Source organism: Anas acuta, chromosome 1, assembly GCF_963932015.1.
Source record: "Anas acuta chromosome 1, bAnaAcu1.1, whole genome shotgun sequence".
Classification (NCBI taxonomy): Eukaryota; Metazoa; Chordata; class Aves; order Anseriformes; family Anatidae; genus Anas; species Anas acuta.
Genome location: NC_088979.1, coordinates 116,683,509 through 116,699,784, shown reverse-complemented (window position 1 = coordinate 116,699,784; position 16,276 = coordinate 116,683,509). Strand labels below are relative to the sequence as shown.

General features: G+C 38.8%; 1 protein-coding gene across 2 annotated transcripts in view; it reads left to right on the top strand.

Annotated features, from left to right (window-relative positions):
• DCBLD2 (discoidin, CUB and LCCL domain containing 2) overlaps window positions 1-16,276 on the top strand; it is a 43,350-nt gene that overhangs the window by 2,672 nt on the left and 24,402 nt on the right. For both annotated transcript variants that reach the window (XM_068695870.1, XM_068695861.1), the window contains exon 2: window positions 14,272-14,499. In XM_068695870.1, the coding sequence (XP_068551971.1) occupies window positions 14,272-14,499 (228 nt within the window). The remainder of the gene's footprint in view (window positions 1-14,271; window positions 14,500-16,276) is intronic.

Genomic DNA, 16,276 nt, shown 5'->3' with positions numbered 1-16,276 from the left:
TGAAAAAGTGCAGGTAATTTTGCAGTGAATAGGCTTTTCACATAGTAGCCTGCTGCGTTATCTTGCAGGATTAGAGTGGTGGGGTTTTATTTTTTTTTCAGTCTGTCACGCTGAAAATCATCCAGTAATCCAGCATTCTTTGGGACAGGGCTCTGAACAGTGTCTCGCTGTCTTGGAAAATAAGAGCATTTTGTGTGAGCTTTAATGTATTTGGAAACACTGGAAAAAGTGCCCCGCACTGCATGTGATACACACTCGTGCATTAAGGACCATCTAGGTGCCTGCTGTGCAAGTGACCTCTTGTGATTTCTGAAACAACATTGTGGTGGCTCTAGCTCCTGGTTGCAGAGAAATTGCTTTAAGCTCTTTTCTAGTATAATTTTATTGTTTTTCATGTTTTATATTTTCAGTTGTTTTTCAGCTGTGAATGAAAGCAAGCCGGCACCATACAAGCTTCCTGCTCTTTGTAGGTTGCATTCTGAGAACTAGCGCTCTTTACAGATGTTCAGCTATTGACATCAATCCAGCATGGCCTGTTCGTTAGTTAAATTTAACTGGTTTTTGTGGGTGTACAGAAGCATAAAACAGCTATGAGAGAAATGTCTGCTTGCCTTTCATCCAAATTGAAGTTACGTAATGACTCGGTTATTCTGCAGGTACAAAGATTGTAGGGCACATGAACTTTGTTATCACGCACACAGTTTGGTAGTCATCCACTGGCGTTCCTAGCGAATATGGATTTGCATACAAAACTGGAATAAAGCCTTAAGTTACAAATAAACTTTAGATGCTGAAGTTGATAGCTAAGTGATTTGAAGCAGATTTGTTTGCAAGTTTTTCTTTGAAAGACTAAACTTAGTATGCTTGTTTCTGAATGTGATTCACATGTTTTGCTCTACCAACCTGTAAGAATGTTATTTCATAATGGAGCCTCCTACAGGAAAGTGATTCATCACTAGCTTGAAAACTGTCTGCTTCAACGTAGCAAAGAGAAATTGTTTTGCAGTGTATAGTGCTGTGTTACTGTGATCTGAAACATGAAGAGAAAGAAGGAATGACTCTGTGCATTGAGCCTAGTGAAAGTTTTCCATGTCCGTGTGATTGAACTGCAGTATTCCTGGATCCACTGGCTGTTTCCCATACCTCGCTGGTGCCTCTCTGTCTGCCCTCCCCTTCTCTGCAGTGCTCCCGCTCTCACCTCTGCTTGCCCATCCAGCAGGCAGTAGATAACTGTGGCTTTTTCTGGGCTCAGCCCAGGGTTGGAAATAAATCTGTCCCATTTGGTGACTAAGAAAACCTTCCAATTGTGAACTTCGTGCCTGAAAGGATATAATAATGTCTTCCAGCAATAAATTTGGAAAGCAGGTGGCCTGGTTAGGGGTGAAGGAAGCAGACAAAGAGAAGGTGGCTGTAGACGCATATCTATTAACTGGGCAAGATGGGAGGACAGGGAGACAGGCTGTAGCATCTCCAAGCCAAGCATGTCTTGGAAGAGATTTCTTTCTGAAACAGGTGACTGGGGACGGCTCCAGCCACCAGCATAGCTCATTGCTGGTGTCTTCTTCCTGCTGCTTCTGCAGAAAGCTGGCATGTCAGTATGAAGCACTACTGCAAAACTGCCTGCCGTGTCAATAATTGTCATGTGCTGCCCCTCATAGGAGTGCCACTTTCTCCTCTTGCTGTATTTTGTTGAGTGCTGTCTCCTTGCTTTTCCTATCCATAGGCCTTGGCTGGGAGGGGAGGAGGAGGATTACAGACAAACTATAAGGGATTATTTTGATTTAAATGACCCCCAGCTCTTTGGATGAAAGATTTATTATCCTTCATATTAACATTAGAGTAAGTATTTTATGATGGAGAGGGCAGTGCTCTATTGAACTCCTTACTGCTTGTTAATAGGAGAGTTTCACTTAAGAATGCAGAGTGCTGTGGGGATGCAATAGGATGCTGACTCTGGAGAATTCAGGGGTTGGTGCTGTGTAAGCAGGAGTGCTGAGGCAAATCCCCTTCATCCTGGTGGCAAGACATACAGAAGAATTTTTCAAGACCAGGCCATAAAGTTCTGCCAGGCTTGGCTGATGTGTCTACTGGTTCAGGTTTCCTGATGCTCTTCCTCTTCCCAGCGTTGTAGCTTGGAGATAGATGTGGTGAGGAGTGCCCTAGAGAATTGTGTGGAGGAGTGCTGTTTCTGAGGGGGAGTGATCTGGTATTGGAACTATGAACCTAAATATGGTGATTTTTGTTGTTGTTCCTTTTGAAAACAAGAATCTCAGCAAAGTTATTTTTCCTGTTCCAGTTACTGAGCCTTATTTGAAGTGGTTAAGTGGGTCTGGTGGGCAGAAGGTAGATACATGTGTTCTGCAGCCCCGTGCTTCCTGGGAGGTTGCCTTGCAGTACTGATTCTGTTCAGCCCAGCTCATCTCCAGAGGCCTGCTGAGGTCATGCTAGCATTGCCTGCTGCTCTTTAAAGAATGCAGGAACCACCATTTTGTGTAAACACTCTTAGACTTCTCATACTCGATCCCAGAACGTGTCACATTTTGCTTTGGATTCAAGCAGCACGATGCACACGTGTGTGTGTGCATGCATGTGCATACACGACTTCAAAAATCAAGTCTCTGAGTTAGTGTTAAAAAGGTAATATTGTACATGTTCGTTCAGAAGCTTACATGTTGTTACCGTGTGCATCTTAAGCCAGTGTTCTTCTGGCAGAGCAGTACAGACTTTAGGAAAACTGTTTTCCTGCTACTGAAAGGAGGCGGTAATATTCAGCTTTCAAGGTTTGGAGAAACTTTTTCTGATGTTACTTGCATAAGCAAAATAATTTGTCTCTTTTTCTGAAGTTCTGCCTTATACTTTTCACTCCAAGAAATGATATGTTAGGTTTTTAATCTAATTACTGCTGTTCTGTATAGCTTCAGTCGTCAGCTAGTTAAGTGTTGCCTCGCATCCTTCGGTTTAGCTCATAATCATCAATACTAATGCAATCCTTTACTCATTGGAATTGCTGCTTAATGTATCAGCCACTGCTTCTATGTTGGTTTCTTTAATGTACTTCAAAAAGTTTTTAAATCCACTTGCATGTCACCTCCACCCCAGTAGCTGTGCACTACACTATGGGGAAGTACTCAGTGAATTTGTTTTATAGTCAAAGGGTTTTTCCTCTCCTCCTGCAATTCCTAATACATGTAATTCCTTCCCTCAAACCATTGTCCAAGCACATAGATTTATTACAGAAGTGACACTGGGTGGGGGGGGAAGCAGTAACATTACCTAAAAAGGTTGCATTAAATTGAATCTGCGGCATTTTCAGTGCTGTTTCTTACAGAGTGGTGAGTTAATGTTTGTGAAACCTGTTCATTAATGTTATAACTGTGAAGGCGAAGATTGTTGGTAACTTTGTGTTACACTTTTCATTATTTGTGATAAAGGGCTTGAGGTGGACTACTGATATTTTTTTGAGATTTTTTTGCTTTGTATTTGCATGCTTTTTGTGTAATTTGAGTTAAAAGCAACACTTTAATTTATGAGATTGATTTGACATTTGAACTACAAAACTATATTGGTTTTGCAAATGGCTTTTCTCTGAAGAATCCTTTGTGCAGTGTTTGAGAAAGAAAACAAACCCAGCCCTTAGGTGAGGAAGAAACATTTAACCTAGGCTGTTTCTTTTTGGGCATTTGTGCTGTTCCCCTGCCTGAACACTTAGTTTCCCTAGGTGTGCCTTTGGAAGAGCAGTAAAAAGAAAACATTTCTTTATGATTGCTGAACTCTTCAGAAATTAATTTAAAGTGGACTTAGTTTATACCTATTTAACTACTGGTATCTCACTTTTGAAATATGTAGGGTCTTGGAATTGATCAATGGGCACTTGGTAGAGCTTCTGGGAGACCCTGACATTTGGATGCTTACTGCTGGCATTTCACACAAAATCTCTACTTTTATAATTGTCAGTTCTATTTTGGTTAGATGGATTCTTTTCTCAGTGCAGATACTGGAATAAAACTAATTAATCATGAGTTTGCAGTCTGTAAGGCTTAGGCCAGCAAACATTTGATGGATGCTAAAGCTCAGTCATTAGTTACTCCTCAGACTTTGGTGAGACTAATTGCACCCTGGAAATCAAGTGCCTGAGTGCTGATCTTTGACAGTAAGTGACAATTCATACTCTTAAATATTTCCTTGTGAGCTCTCAGTGAGTCTGTGATTTTAGTTGACCTCTCTAGGTACAAAACAACTGACATACATTTAGAATAAAAGTATATAATATAGTGAGTGCATGAGTCACTAGAAGCACAGTATTTTTTGGCAGCTACGGGTAATTGCTTTAATAAGGATATTAAATAAAAGGATATTTAATAAAAATCCTTTTGAAGAAAAATGATTCCTTGAAACAGGATATGTGTAAAATGGGGGCTGAGTATCTGCCTGTCACATGTGCTCACTTTTAATTTTTGCTCACATGAAGAAGATATTTTGTCCAGTTTAATGGTCTGTGTGTAAGATAGGTGTTCTGCATTTTGACTCCTATATCCATCATTTTCTCAGATTTGACTGCTTAAGAATAAACCTCTGTTCTTAGCAATTTACTGAAAATACTACGTTTTAAGTTTTCAGCTGAATGAACTTCTGTTAACAGAAATCTCATGCATCTTGTTTTTTGAAGGGCGACAGAATCAGGGAAGTTCCAGTTCTGTACCATTGCTATGATAGTGTACATAGCTGTTGCATTAGTGAATGTTTTTGTGCAAGTTGAATAAAGTTTATGAACTTGGTTGTGTCATTCTTGGCAATTCTCGTATAGGATAATAAGGAATTGACCCATATGCTGTGATGTAGTTGTATTTTTAAAGAGTAAGTTAGAAAGATGTTTGATTTTCTTTCCCCCCAAGTGTTCAAAGCATTCTAGCTTCAGAAATAGTCAAAAATGATCTTTCTCAAGGTACCTTTAAATCAAATCTGAAAGCTTTCAGGAAAGTCAAACTTAATGTAGCATCCTAAATTTGATTTTGTTAGAATCGTGACAACACAACTGTATGGAGCCATGTTATACAAGAAATCATATTTTAAAGGGCCCTCCTGGTCCCTTTTTTAATGGTCCTGGACCCATTACTTAGGGTCTGAGAGGTTCAAACTTGATACCTTTTTGTGTTTCTTTTTGACAAGTAAAGTCTGGAGGGTTTTGTTTGTTTTCTTTTAAGAAATATGTCTTTCATGCTTTCTTTACTCTGGTTTGTCTTTCATTGGCAAGGCTGCATTACAACATCAGCTTTGTTAATTGCCACTAAAGAAAAAAAAAGACAAAATCAGATCTTTTCAGATTTTTTTTCTGTCCTGTGGATATCTTTGTTTTGTACATTTTTCATTGCTCAGTAAAAGTTGACAGTAAGTGTGTTTTAACATTCCTACACTCTTTATAATGTAAGAATTCAGTTCAGATCCAGCAAAATCATTGCAATAGTATCCATCAGAATGACAATCCTGCCAGCTACTGATCTTTGGGTCATTAGCATTGCTGAAAACGGATGTATTCTGCCTGCAGCCACGTGAATTCTTTTATAACTTTTCTCCCTTACAGCAGTTCCTCTGCTAGAGCCATTTCTCTAAGCGGTATGCTGATTTTCTTGGTTCTGTACGTGAAGTGGTGTGGGAGATAGCTATTTGATGTATTTATGAGAAATATTGCTAGTGGTATAGAAAGGAACTGGAAAAGCTTGGTGTGCTTCCGTAAATTGTGGTGAGCAGGTAACTTGTCTCACAATTGAAAAAAGGTGTTGGTTTAAAAGCTTCACGGAGTAATGCTGTCAGTCATATTGTGCAGACACTGTCGATCTTGGTCTGATATTTAAACAAAGTTTTTAAATATTCCAGATTTGCAAGAGGTTAATTATTTTTATCCCTAAATGTCATTTTTTCCTTTTATTCAGTGATACATTTGTGGTTTTCCTAGACTTATATTTGGCAGTCCTAGGCCCTCTTGCCACCTGCTGTATTACTTAATGTTGCTTCACCACGTAGATAGAATCCTTTCAGGTCTCTAAACTTCTGTTTCTTGCAGTAGCAATAGTAGCTGCTGCAATGTCCAGTTGCAGCTTTTGAATTTGAGGGGGACAGAAATGCTGAACTATTCTGGCAGTTTTGTCACAGTTCTCATTACACGTCCTATCTTTGCATTGTTGGTTTTATGCTGAGGTGGAACTAAAGTGTCATGCTAATTAGATTTGGGTTGTATAGCTGCCTGCATGTAAATGTTTATTTATTATTATTATTTTGCATAAACAACCCACAGGAATAGGGCAGGTTAAAGATTCTCAGTATCTTCAGTGGAAAGGAGGTGGGTTAGGAAAGCAGTAGAAACATGAATGACAGTAGTGCAGTTTCACTTGGTTACTTCTCAGAGCTCAGAGGCCGTGACTCTGAAAGAATAACTGGCTGCAGTGATCCAGCCTGTGTGTGAAACGTGTTGTGCACTTCATTTGCCAACAGCTCCACAATGGTTTTCATAGCTGGCAGCTGTTACGTTGTCAGCAGGACTGTAGCCTGATAAATCTTTATCTGGTTATTTTAACATTGCTCCAAAATGAGTAAGGTGTGGGGAAAACATTGTGTGTTAGAAGGAAGCCAGTGGCACTTAATTTTGTGAGTTTTATGAAACCCTGAACCAAATTATCTGTTAATTGCTATTTGTACGCTGTTGTTGGAAAATGGTATCACCAGGGTGGAAAGAAAGGTGCATTAAGTTTCATGCTTTTAAACACAGATGAAGTCCAGTGGTAATCAGATTTTTCTTTTCCTTGAGCAAATTTGGAAGTGGTAGATAAAGCATTTTCATTACTTTATATTTTCATTTTTAAAGAGCTGTTTTCTAGGCCTTCAGTTCTATAACACAAGGCGTCCTTTTCTTCCTGATGTGAAGCAAAGCTAAGGGGCGAGTTGGTGCAGCTGCTAGGTGCAAATAATTCCAACTTGTGATTTTTGTTTTTGTTTGTTTGTTCATTTTTGGTTTTTGAAAGAAGCATCTAGATGCTCCACTCTTTGTTCAAGTACCCAAGCCATCAGCTTCCTTGCTGCAATCTTCTCTGGGGCCGTGGTAGCTAAAATTGATTTTTACCGGTTGCTGCTGGATTCTCACCCTCTCCTCCCTGTCCCTAGCTCCCATCCTCTCCATTGTGCAGGCTCCAGCAATTGTGAGACCCCCATTGGCCCATACCTTTGCCCTTACTCAGCAAAAGACAAATAGGGGTGTATCCAGAGTGTAAAACTGCTAGGGTACAGCAAGCACCAGCTGTTTGTAAAGGCCACCACGGTGTATGCCAATGTGGACCCGCAGTGTAGGCTGTGTGATCTCATGTAGGGATTGGTAACAGAAGAGGGGAAAAGATGATTGTGGTATTAATTTAATGTGTGTGTTACCGGTATGATTGGAGAAGTTTCTGCTGCTTTGTTGAAATACATAAGGCTCGTGAAATTTCATTGGGTCCTGGCATGATGAGGCTTTTGAGGGCTTAAAAGGATCTGAAGCCTATTCTGACCTTGTCTACTGCTTAGTCTTGTCTGGTTTTGTGTGACCGTCTCTGAGTTCTTTTTCATTTCATTCATCAGCTGTGCTTTGCTGTGTTGCACTTAGTGCACTGAAGCACAACGGTGCTTATTTTTATGAACGTGTTGGTGCAGATGCTAAGTAAATGATACATCTTGGGAAGCAGGCGGGCTGCGTGCGCCAGACAAAAGATGACACACATGAACTGTCCCTTTGATTCTGCATGGTAGTAGGTCTGGAGGGCTTCTGCAACATGCATCATTGAACACAAAGAGCTATTACAGAGTGCTCATGTAAATCACATTTCCCCATGGCTAGCCTGCCTTCATAGGCTGTTTTTTCTCGGGTACTATTTAAGCAAATCATAACTGTCCATGGAGACTTACATCGTTTCCCTGAGATCAGTAAGGAAAAGCTCTGCCACACAATCTTAGACAGTGGATCTTCCTTCTCTGCTCTTTTGAGGTAGTCGCTTTGGTTAGTACGTTGTAGCAGAGGAAGCAAATGTCTCACCTGCTCTGAGGAGGCAATAATTTAGGATAATTTGTTTTAAAATGTTACCATATTTTGGATGTTAAATTTAGCAAGGCTAAGTGTTATGCTTTTGTGTGAAACTCAGTGACTGAAAGCTAAGACTGCATTTCCAGAGACGGTGATTGAAAAGCTCCATGTATAGATAAAAATAACGAAGTGCTAAGAATCACGAGCCCAGTATGTGGCTAGTGTTGTAAATGAAAGCAGTAAAGTTTTCTTGTAATGTCATTTCAAATGTTGTGCTTTTGCTATAAGAGCAAGTATCTTCCTTCACCTCACTGCAGAACTGAGCTGAAAACATTTTGAAAGGCAAAATACTCTGCTTTACCTTCTGTCCTGTTTCCCTCTTTGTTACACCTCAGCCCATAATTTCATTACCATTTTAAGGCTGCCCCACAGCAAGTGAATCAATGGAAGCTGAGACAACGGTAACCCAGCCAGCCCTCCTTCCCTCGCTGAAAAGAAATGCTGTGCTGTGGCAATGGGTAGGGGTGCTGGTTCGTCTTCAGCCAGCTCAGTCCTTCAAACCAGTACACCACTGTGCACCACTTTTGTGAGCGATCTTTCCCGGGAAGGGATGGTTTCTGCATTTCTGGCTGATACTCAGTGGAGTTTAAAATGCCACCACATGCTGGCAGTGCTGGGGAAAAAAGCAGTTGCTGGTGTTTCCCTGCCCTTATACTGTCCCGTCCATCTGTCAGATGAATCACTGCTGCATTTGTGCTGTGAAATAAACAGCAGGATTGCTCTAGGTTAAACCTAACAGCTCTTTTTATCTCAAGTCCCTGTTTTGGTTTACCATATGGCTCCAGAAGTGTTTACCTCCAGCACTAGGAAGGGTGTGAGAACAAGTGGCCAAAAGCGAGGGACAGACAAGGCTTGCTTTTGTTCACAGCTGCGCTAATTTAAAGCACCTTCAGGTGTTACTGAGCTATGGCCCCACTTGTGGAGGTGTGGGGGAATTTTATGTCGTGAAACATCTGTAGCGGCATGAAGTGCTCCAAACAGTATGGTACTGAGGCAAATAAATAGTGTAAAGATGAAGGTGGACTGTGTGCTTGGTAGCTTGCTAAGAGCATTAATTCTGACAGAGGAGCAGGTTCCTGCCTGAAGAACATAATTCTGGGGATGTGTGTGGAAACAGCAAGGAGTTTGGATGACAGAAATAAAGGCATTTATAAATACCTTGAAAAGCTACTTAGAATTTGAGGTCTCTATGGCCTTCATTCTTCAGTGTTTCTTAATCATGGAACTGTTTTGCTGGTTGTGTGAACTTTCTTGTCTGCACTGAGAAAAACAAGAGGTAGATGCAGCATCTTTTAGTGATGCTGAAAAAGAGCACAGAAATACAGTGTACAGGAGCTAAACAGAAGGGGAGGGATTAGCGCACTGTATCAGAGAGAGCTCCACTGTATGTGGAGCTAAAATGGATGCTTTAAAGTGTATTTTTGCTTGTATGACTAATAGATTTGGTACTACCATTGCTTAATTAAGAAAGATAGAATTACATTCTGTAAGTAGACATAAATTTACAGAAAATCATGGTTTATGTGTGCAAAACATGCTCAGGAAGTCCACTGGTTAAATAGAGTCTGTTCAAGTGGCTGTGCCACGTGTTAAAATTGAGATCAGTGTTTTGATCTGCATCAGTTATGCTTTATAGACTTTAATCTTAAACTGTCTGATCTCTTTATTTTATCATTCTCTCTTCTCCAAGTAAGGAATCAGAAAGCATTCTCATGTTTTAAAGATTAATTTTTACCATGTTTGAAAGGCAGAAACAAGATCAACAGTCTTAAACAGCAGCCTATCTCAGGGAGAAAAAGTTCTGACTTTTTCTTAGTAGTTGAAGTCAACGAATCTGTTTAATGGATATTACTAAAGGACTTAGCACCCACTCCTGCATGTGCAGTATCCTCTCATTTTATTAAATTTCACATTGTCTTCTTGTCCACTGCATTTTGCCATGTTTATGTTGGTTCAAGTTCTGTATTTTGCTGATGCAAAGATCTTGGATATGGGAAATTATGTTAAATCATCTGCATGATTGCATCAGACATCAGCATGCTATAGCCTGGGGGTCATGTGTAATCCATCAGGATAATTCATCCAGACTGCGTTCGAAGGCGCCTCTGGAAGAGATGAATGGTTCTCCTGATGACATCAGTCTGCTCTCCTCTACCAGCTTCATAAGAGGCGCCCGTGTTTTTAAGACTTGCTGAAGAACTGGGGTTACTCACTTTGCTGTGAACCTGGTCCTCAGGGCACACGAAATTCATTGCACATGTGCAGACTTTCCAGCAAGTGTTAGGTGTAATGTGTACGTGCAAATGATTTGGTGAAGAGCTCGGTCAGTTCTGCTGCTACAGTGGGTCTGTTGTGTGATGGAGAGGGCAGAAAGAAGGCACAGGACTCATTCAGCTGTGTACTGGTAGCTGGTAACAGAAGCTGTCATCTCATTCAAGAGTAACTGATTTAGGACTTGACATCTGTCTCTGATGTGTACTCAGATGTTCCACTCTCATACACGCAGATTAACCGAAACAAAAGATTCTGTGGTAGTTAATTAATGGCTTCCAAATGAATGAAGTAGCTAATGCTACTGTACATTGTGCAGAGAATTGTGCTTTCTCTTTTTCTTGGGGAAACTGCTGAGTATTGCAGATTGTTCCCCTGATAAAAGATGTATACATCTCTGGGGATGATCCGTGGTGTTTATACAACTCGAGCAGAAATGATGAAGCACCATTCATATAGAAAGCCTCAAGAACTATCCTTTTAGAACCAATAAAATAAAGTGAGGCTTCATTGTTCTGTGGGTTTCACTGCAAGTAGACTTTTAGAAATTCCCAAATAGCTCCTGAGTGATGGTTCTGCCCTTGGCAGACTGTAAGTGCGTGCCAGACACACGGTGATAATCTTTAACTTCTTCAGGCATGAAGTCTGGTGCTTCTGCTATCACTAACTGAAGTGAAACAAAACAAAATGAGATCTAAAACACCCAGCCAGAACGAGCTATTTTTAAAAAGTGGCATCATCATAAGGTGATGCTGTAGATGCAGTTGAGCACAAGTATTTTTCCTTTCCAGCACAATTTGACAGCAGGTTCTTTAAAGTGGGTAGATTACAGGAAAATTTTGCCTTGCATGTTTTCTTTCATTAAAGCCTACAGCAAAAGGAAGATCTCAGATCTACCTTTCTATCAAATCGTGTTCTTGGAGTTTAGCTTTTTTTTTTTTTTTTTTTCTCATCAGAAAGGCGTGCCTTGTTCATTGTTACAAATGCAGTGCTGCTATTGTTCTGTGCTTGAGACAGCTGAACAGCAAGCTAGCAAAGAGAACGGTGAAAATGAGTGTTAGAAGTGCTCTTTGCTACTTTTAATTGGACAAAATCACAGTTTAGATACAGTTTGGGTCAAAGACCCAAGCTCTTCTTTGTCTTTGACTTCCAGTAACCTAGGCTGAAGAAGCAAAGTGTAGGGAAGAATCATGTGTGTTATTGGAATTCCTGGTTTTCAGAAATAGCATATGTGCACTACTGCATTGCAATAATAGGCCCATTGAAATGAGAAATAATAATCAAGTATTGTCGATCTCAGGACCATTTTATTTTCCTTACAGTATGATCAGAGCAATCTATCTGCTTGGACGGGTCAAAGCTACTATGATCTGATGTTCAAAAGGTGATTTTATTAGCATATCTGCATATTTTAAATCCGTAAATGAGTGAACAGTTGTTCCCACCTGTGACAACAGGAGAAGCACAGAACTGGTTGACTGTCTCATTGCTTTTATTTAACATACAACCTACAATTGATTGAAACATTGAAAATTAACTTCATATGTTTGCAATATAAATGTCTGTTCTGAAATACTAGCCACAAATATCACCATGAATAGAAGACCTAGTATATATTTGTCAGTATTATTGTTGTTAATATACTACATTTCACCTGTTGTGTAATGTGTGTGAGTACTCGCTTGTGAAAAAATAGTTTACCAGCAAAAGAGTCCATGCTTTTTGGTTTTGTTTTGTTTTTTGACTGATAAATATACTGTGAATAATGACGAGTTTGACAAGCAAAGTTTTAGTAACTAATAAACGGACAGCATACAAATTTTAAATGATAAATCTCTCACTTTTAGGTTGATAATGTGCCTTTGGAAAGAAACCAGTATTAAAATGATAAGCAAATTGTACTACTTAAGCTCCCGATTTGGTAACATTGAACAATTTTGTATTCATGTATTAGAGTAAAAGTTTAGTAAAGTAAAATACACACTTTTTGTTTGTTTTTGTAATGGGAAGTGTAAATTAAGTAGAATGTAATTATCAGCTATCGCTCAAATGGGAATAGCATTTGTTGTGGGATGGAACAGTGTTTTAGAGCAACTTGCTAAAGTTGGACAAATTAAAACATGACTAAAAACCAGTTTTACGGATAAAACTTCTGATTTTACTGAAGCAGATATCCCAGTTATCTTTCCCAAAAGAAGCTGCATCTTTTTTCATTCAAGACTGCTAGGAAGAAAGTTTGCATCTGTTTGCAATTCTCTACATAACAACAGCGGTTTACTTTTTGGAACATATGACTGTCTGTAAAGTGCTCAGTTTGTGAAGAAACAGATTTTGTCACTGAAAATCAGGATCAGGTACTTTTACAAACAAATTAATTAGATTTGTTTGATGAAGCTTTTCTTCCATGCCACTTCAGTGTGTTGAACTTCTGTTCATGCACGAAATCCGTTTATGTTAAGAATTGTCGAACTCAGTTAAAAATCTTAAATATCTGTACAATTTTTGGCCCTATAGCATGGCTTACCTTTACAGGTTTAGTAGGGAAGCAGAAATATGTGATAAGAAACAGTTTTTGCTGGTCACTTCTAGCTGTTAAGCAATGTAAATGATGTTGATCACTGTTGAAATCTTGACATAATGCTCGATCTGTTGTAATTGGAAGGTAGGAACTGCAGTCACGTAGGAATTTTGAGGGGCAAAATGGATCTATGGATAATAAGTGTATTTTTAGGTCAGTGCTTTTTAGCAGTGTGTGTAGTCTGATTTTTGTCTCTGCTATTGTTGCTTCCATTCCTGCTCTTAATGATTTCTGATCATTTCAGGATCCTGAAAGGTCCTGATTGCTTTTGGGTTAACAGATCTCTTTCAAAAGATCTCTGGACTTTGTAGTGTCGAATCCTGAAAGTGATAATGCTGTTCCCAGCTTAGTCATTCATGTGACCAAATTCAATAAGTAGGCTTTTGGGGCTCTGGTGCTAATGGTACAGTGATTTATAAAGAGCCAGTGATGGTGAATGTTACTTAAAGTACGTTCTTATTTCCAAAACAACTTACAAATTCTTATGCCAGTACTATATACTGGGGTCAGTTCACGTTATGCTGTTGAGTAAATAGATTTATGTTTGCTTTTCATCATTTGATTTTACGAAGTCATCATTTGTACAAGTCATCTCTAATATTGTTACTGCTGTTTAATATTAATATTCTGATGTTAAGTTGAGGGCCTCATGTTGGAGTTAGAAATTAACTTGTTATACAAATCCCAGAAGAATTAAGCATGTTCCCCAAGGAGTGGGTTGAATTAATTACAGCATTAAAATTGTTTTACAGTAGAAAACAACGCACTAGCAGATTGATGATGTTCAGACCTGGCAGTTATTTTCAGTAGAGTATTTGCTGTCTCTTGTCTTTCCAATTCTATTCTTTCTCGTTGTGTTATGGATACAGTAACAACAGAAAAATGACGTGCTTTTATTTTATTAGTGGGTTTCTACCTCCTTTCTCCTTTTTGGAATTTGTTTTCTACTGTATATAGGTGTTGAGGGAACACAAAATAGCAAGGACACTTTCTGTACTTTCAGAACAATTTTTAAAGTCATTGTGGACAAACTTTTATCTAGTCAAGGATGTTGTAGAACCCCTCTGGTCACAACTGATGAGAAGTTAAACCCTAGCCAATGTTAGTTCAGAGGTATTTTGTTACGATTGCTCTTCCATCTGTACATGACTTACCTTTGAGTTTTTTTTCACAACATTATTAGTAACGTTAAAAAAATAAACAAAACACTGTTGCTTTTTGTTTTGTTTTAAATTTGTGCCACAGCAGAAGATAACTAAATCACCAGTGAAGCTTTGAAGTTGGATGCAATGTAGCTAACTCAATTTTTGTTCTTTTGTAGGTGATGGATGTGGACACACCGTTCTGGGTCCTGAAAGTGGAACTCTTGCTTCAATAAACTACCCACAGACCTCTCCCAACAGTACAGTCTGTGAATGGGAAATTCGTGTAAAGCCTGGGCAGCGAGTTCAGCTCAAATTTGGTGATTTTGATATTGATGACTCAGATTCTTGTCATTCCAGTTACTTGAGAGTTCACAATGGGATTGGCTCCACCAGGACAGAGATAGGTAATAGCTTTTATTTTTGGTATTGAAAAGCTATTGTCTTTTTATAAAACCTGGCACATAGTTTTACTACTTTTGTAACTCTTTATTTTTCTTTCCTGTGCATAGAGTATGTGTAAGGTTTATAGTATTATTTAAGTTATTTTTTGTACTCCTGGAAAACTGTTCTAATTCAATTGGTTGTTGGTCAGAGTGAGACCTTGCCTGAATATGAGCATACAGCGCTTTTTACAGTGTGGATTTCAACTCAGAGGAGAAGTGATGAAAAGAAGGAAGCGTGTATTATATACAGAAATCTTAAATAAGGTAAAGGAAGGAATTTCAGGAATTCTGTAGTCAGAGTTGTGTTTTTCCTGAGCTTCATATCAAGGAAACTCTGCAAAATATAATGGAGTGCTGTGTATACCCTACCACAGCAGGAAAACAGACATCAGGGACTAGTTTTAGTAACTTTACTACTAATAGTACCTCTAGAAACAACAGCTTAGGAAGGACTTGTAGTCTGTACAGGCTGAGAGTACAGATGAAACTATTAACTATATAAAAATAAAAGTGGCAAACAAAACAGTAGTCTGATAGTCTGATAGTCCCTTTCTCAGGCGATGTGCTCCTTTCAAGGATGCTTACTATTGTTGCTCAGCAGGTAAGGTTTCTGGAATGCCAGTGTTCTTAATCTAATTATTCATAAGTAATTGCATTTTGTTTACTGCATTATTAAAGTGTGTGTATATCTTTGTCTTGCTACAATTCCTAGAACCTAAAAATATACTGAAAAAATGATGAATTATAATGACAGCAGAACATCCTATATTTTGTTTGTACATACAACTGTGCTAAATGCAACACAGATCCTATAATAGTCTTTGATTCTTCAGGCTATTGGAAGAGGCTCTTCTGTGATTTTCTTTTTTTCTCAGAGATTTCCCAGTAGCTTGCAATGTGGACAGAGACTCCACTGAGTTCTTGTAAGCAGTGAAGAGGGAGTTGCAAAATTATGAGCAACTTTATTTAAAAAAAAAAAAAAAAGGCTGCCTTTTTATACTGAGGAAACTTGTCTGATCTATTCATCTCAGTGGTAATAAAGGATGTCAAGCTTCAATAATTATGTTTTTCAGATATCTTCTGATAGGAAGGAGTCCATAGTTTAATTTCTTCTCTTTAAGAGGGCAAATTGAATTTCATTATTATAAGGCAGTTATTTTCAAATAGTGTGAAATTGTCATCCACATCAAGGTGTATGTAAGGTTTTAAGACCCTTCTGATTATTATGCATAAAACTCAAAATGAATTGTCATTTTTCCTTCACTAAAATTAGTTGCTATTATGCAGAGTCATTTTCTTTTGTTTCCTAAATCAGTAATCTGGAGAGAGATAGAGAGAGATTTACTTCACCAAGATTGTTTTACTTGTACTCGAATACTAATCCCACTCAACTGAGGCTTTTTATAAAGAGGCTAGTGGAATGTTAGCTTAGTTAAACCTCTTTTCCAACTGTTACCTTGGTAAGCATGTGTGAAACTAAGCCTGTGCTTGGAGTGGTTGAGCCAGACTTGGTCTAAAATAGAAAGCACCGAAGTCCTTAAATGGCAAGGAATGTCCAGTTCTGATAACTCTATTATTCACTTTTACAAGTGACGTAATGGGTTCAAGTAAATTTTCTACTTCATTTATTTCTCTTGACTTTCAGCTGTTCCCAGCTGGTGTAGTAACACAGTATGTCGAGCAAACGTGTGTGTTGTTCTGCCTCTGATAAATTAAATCATAGAACAATCAGTGATAT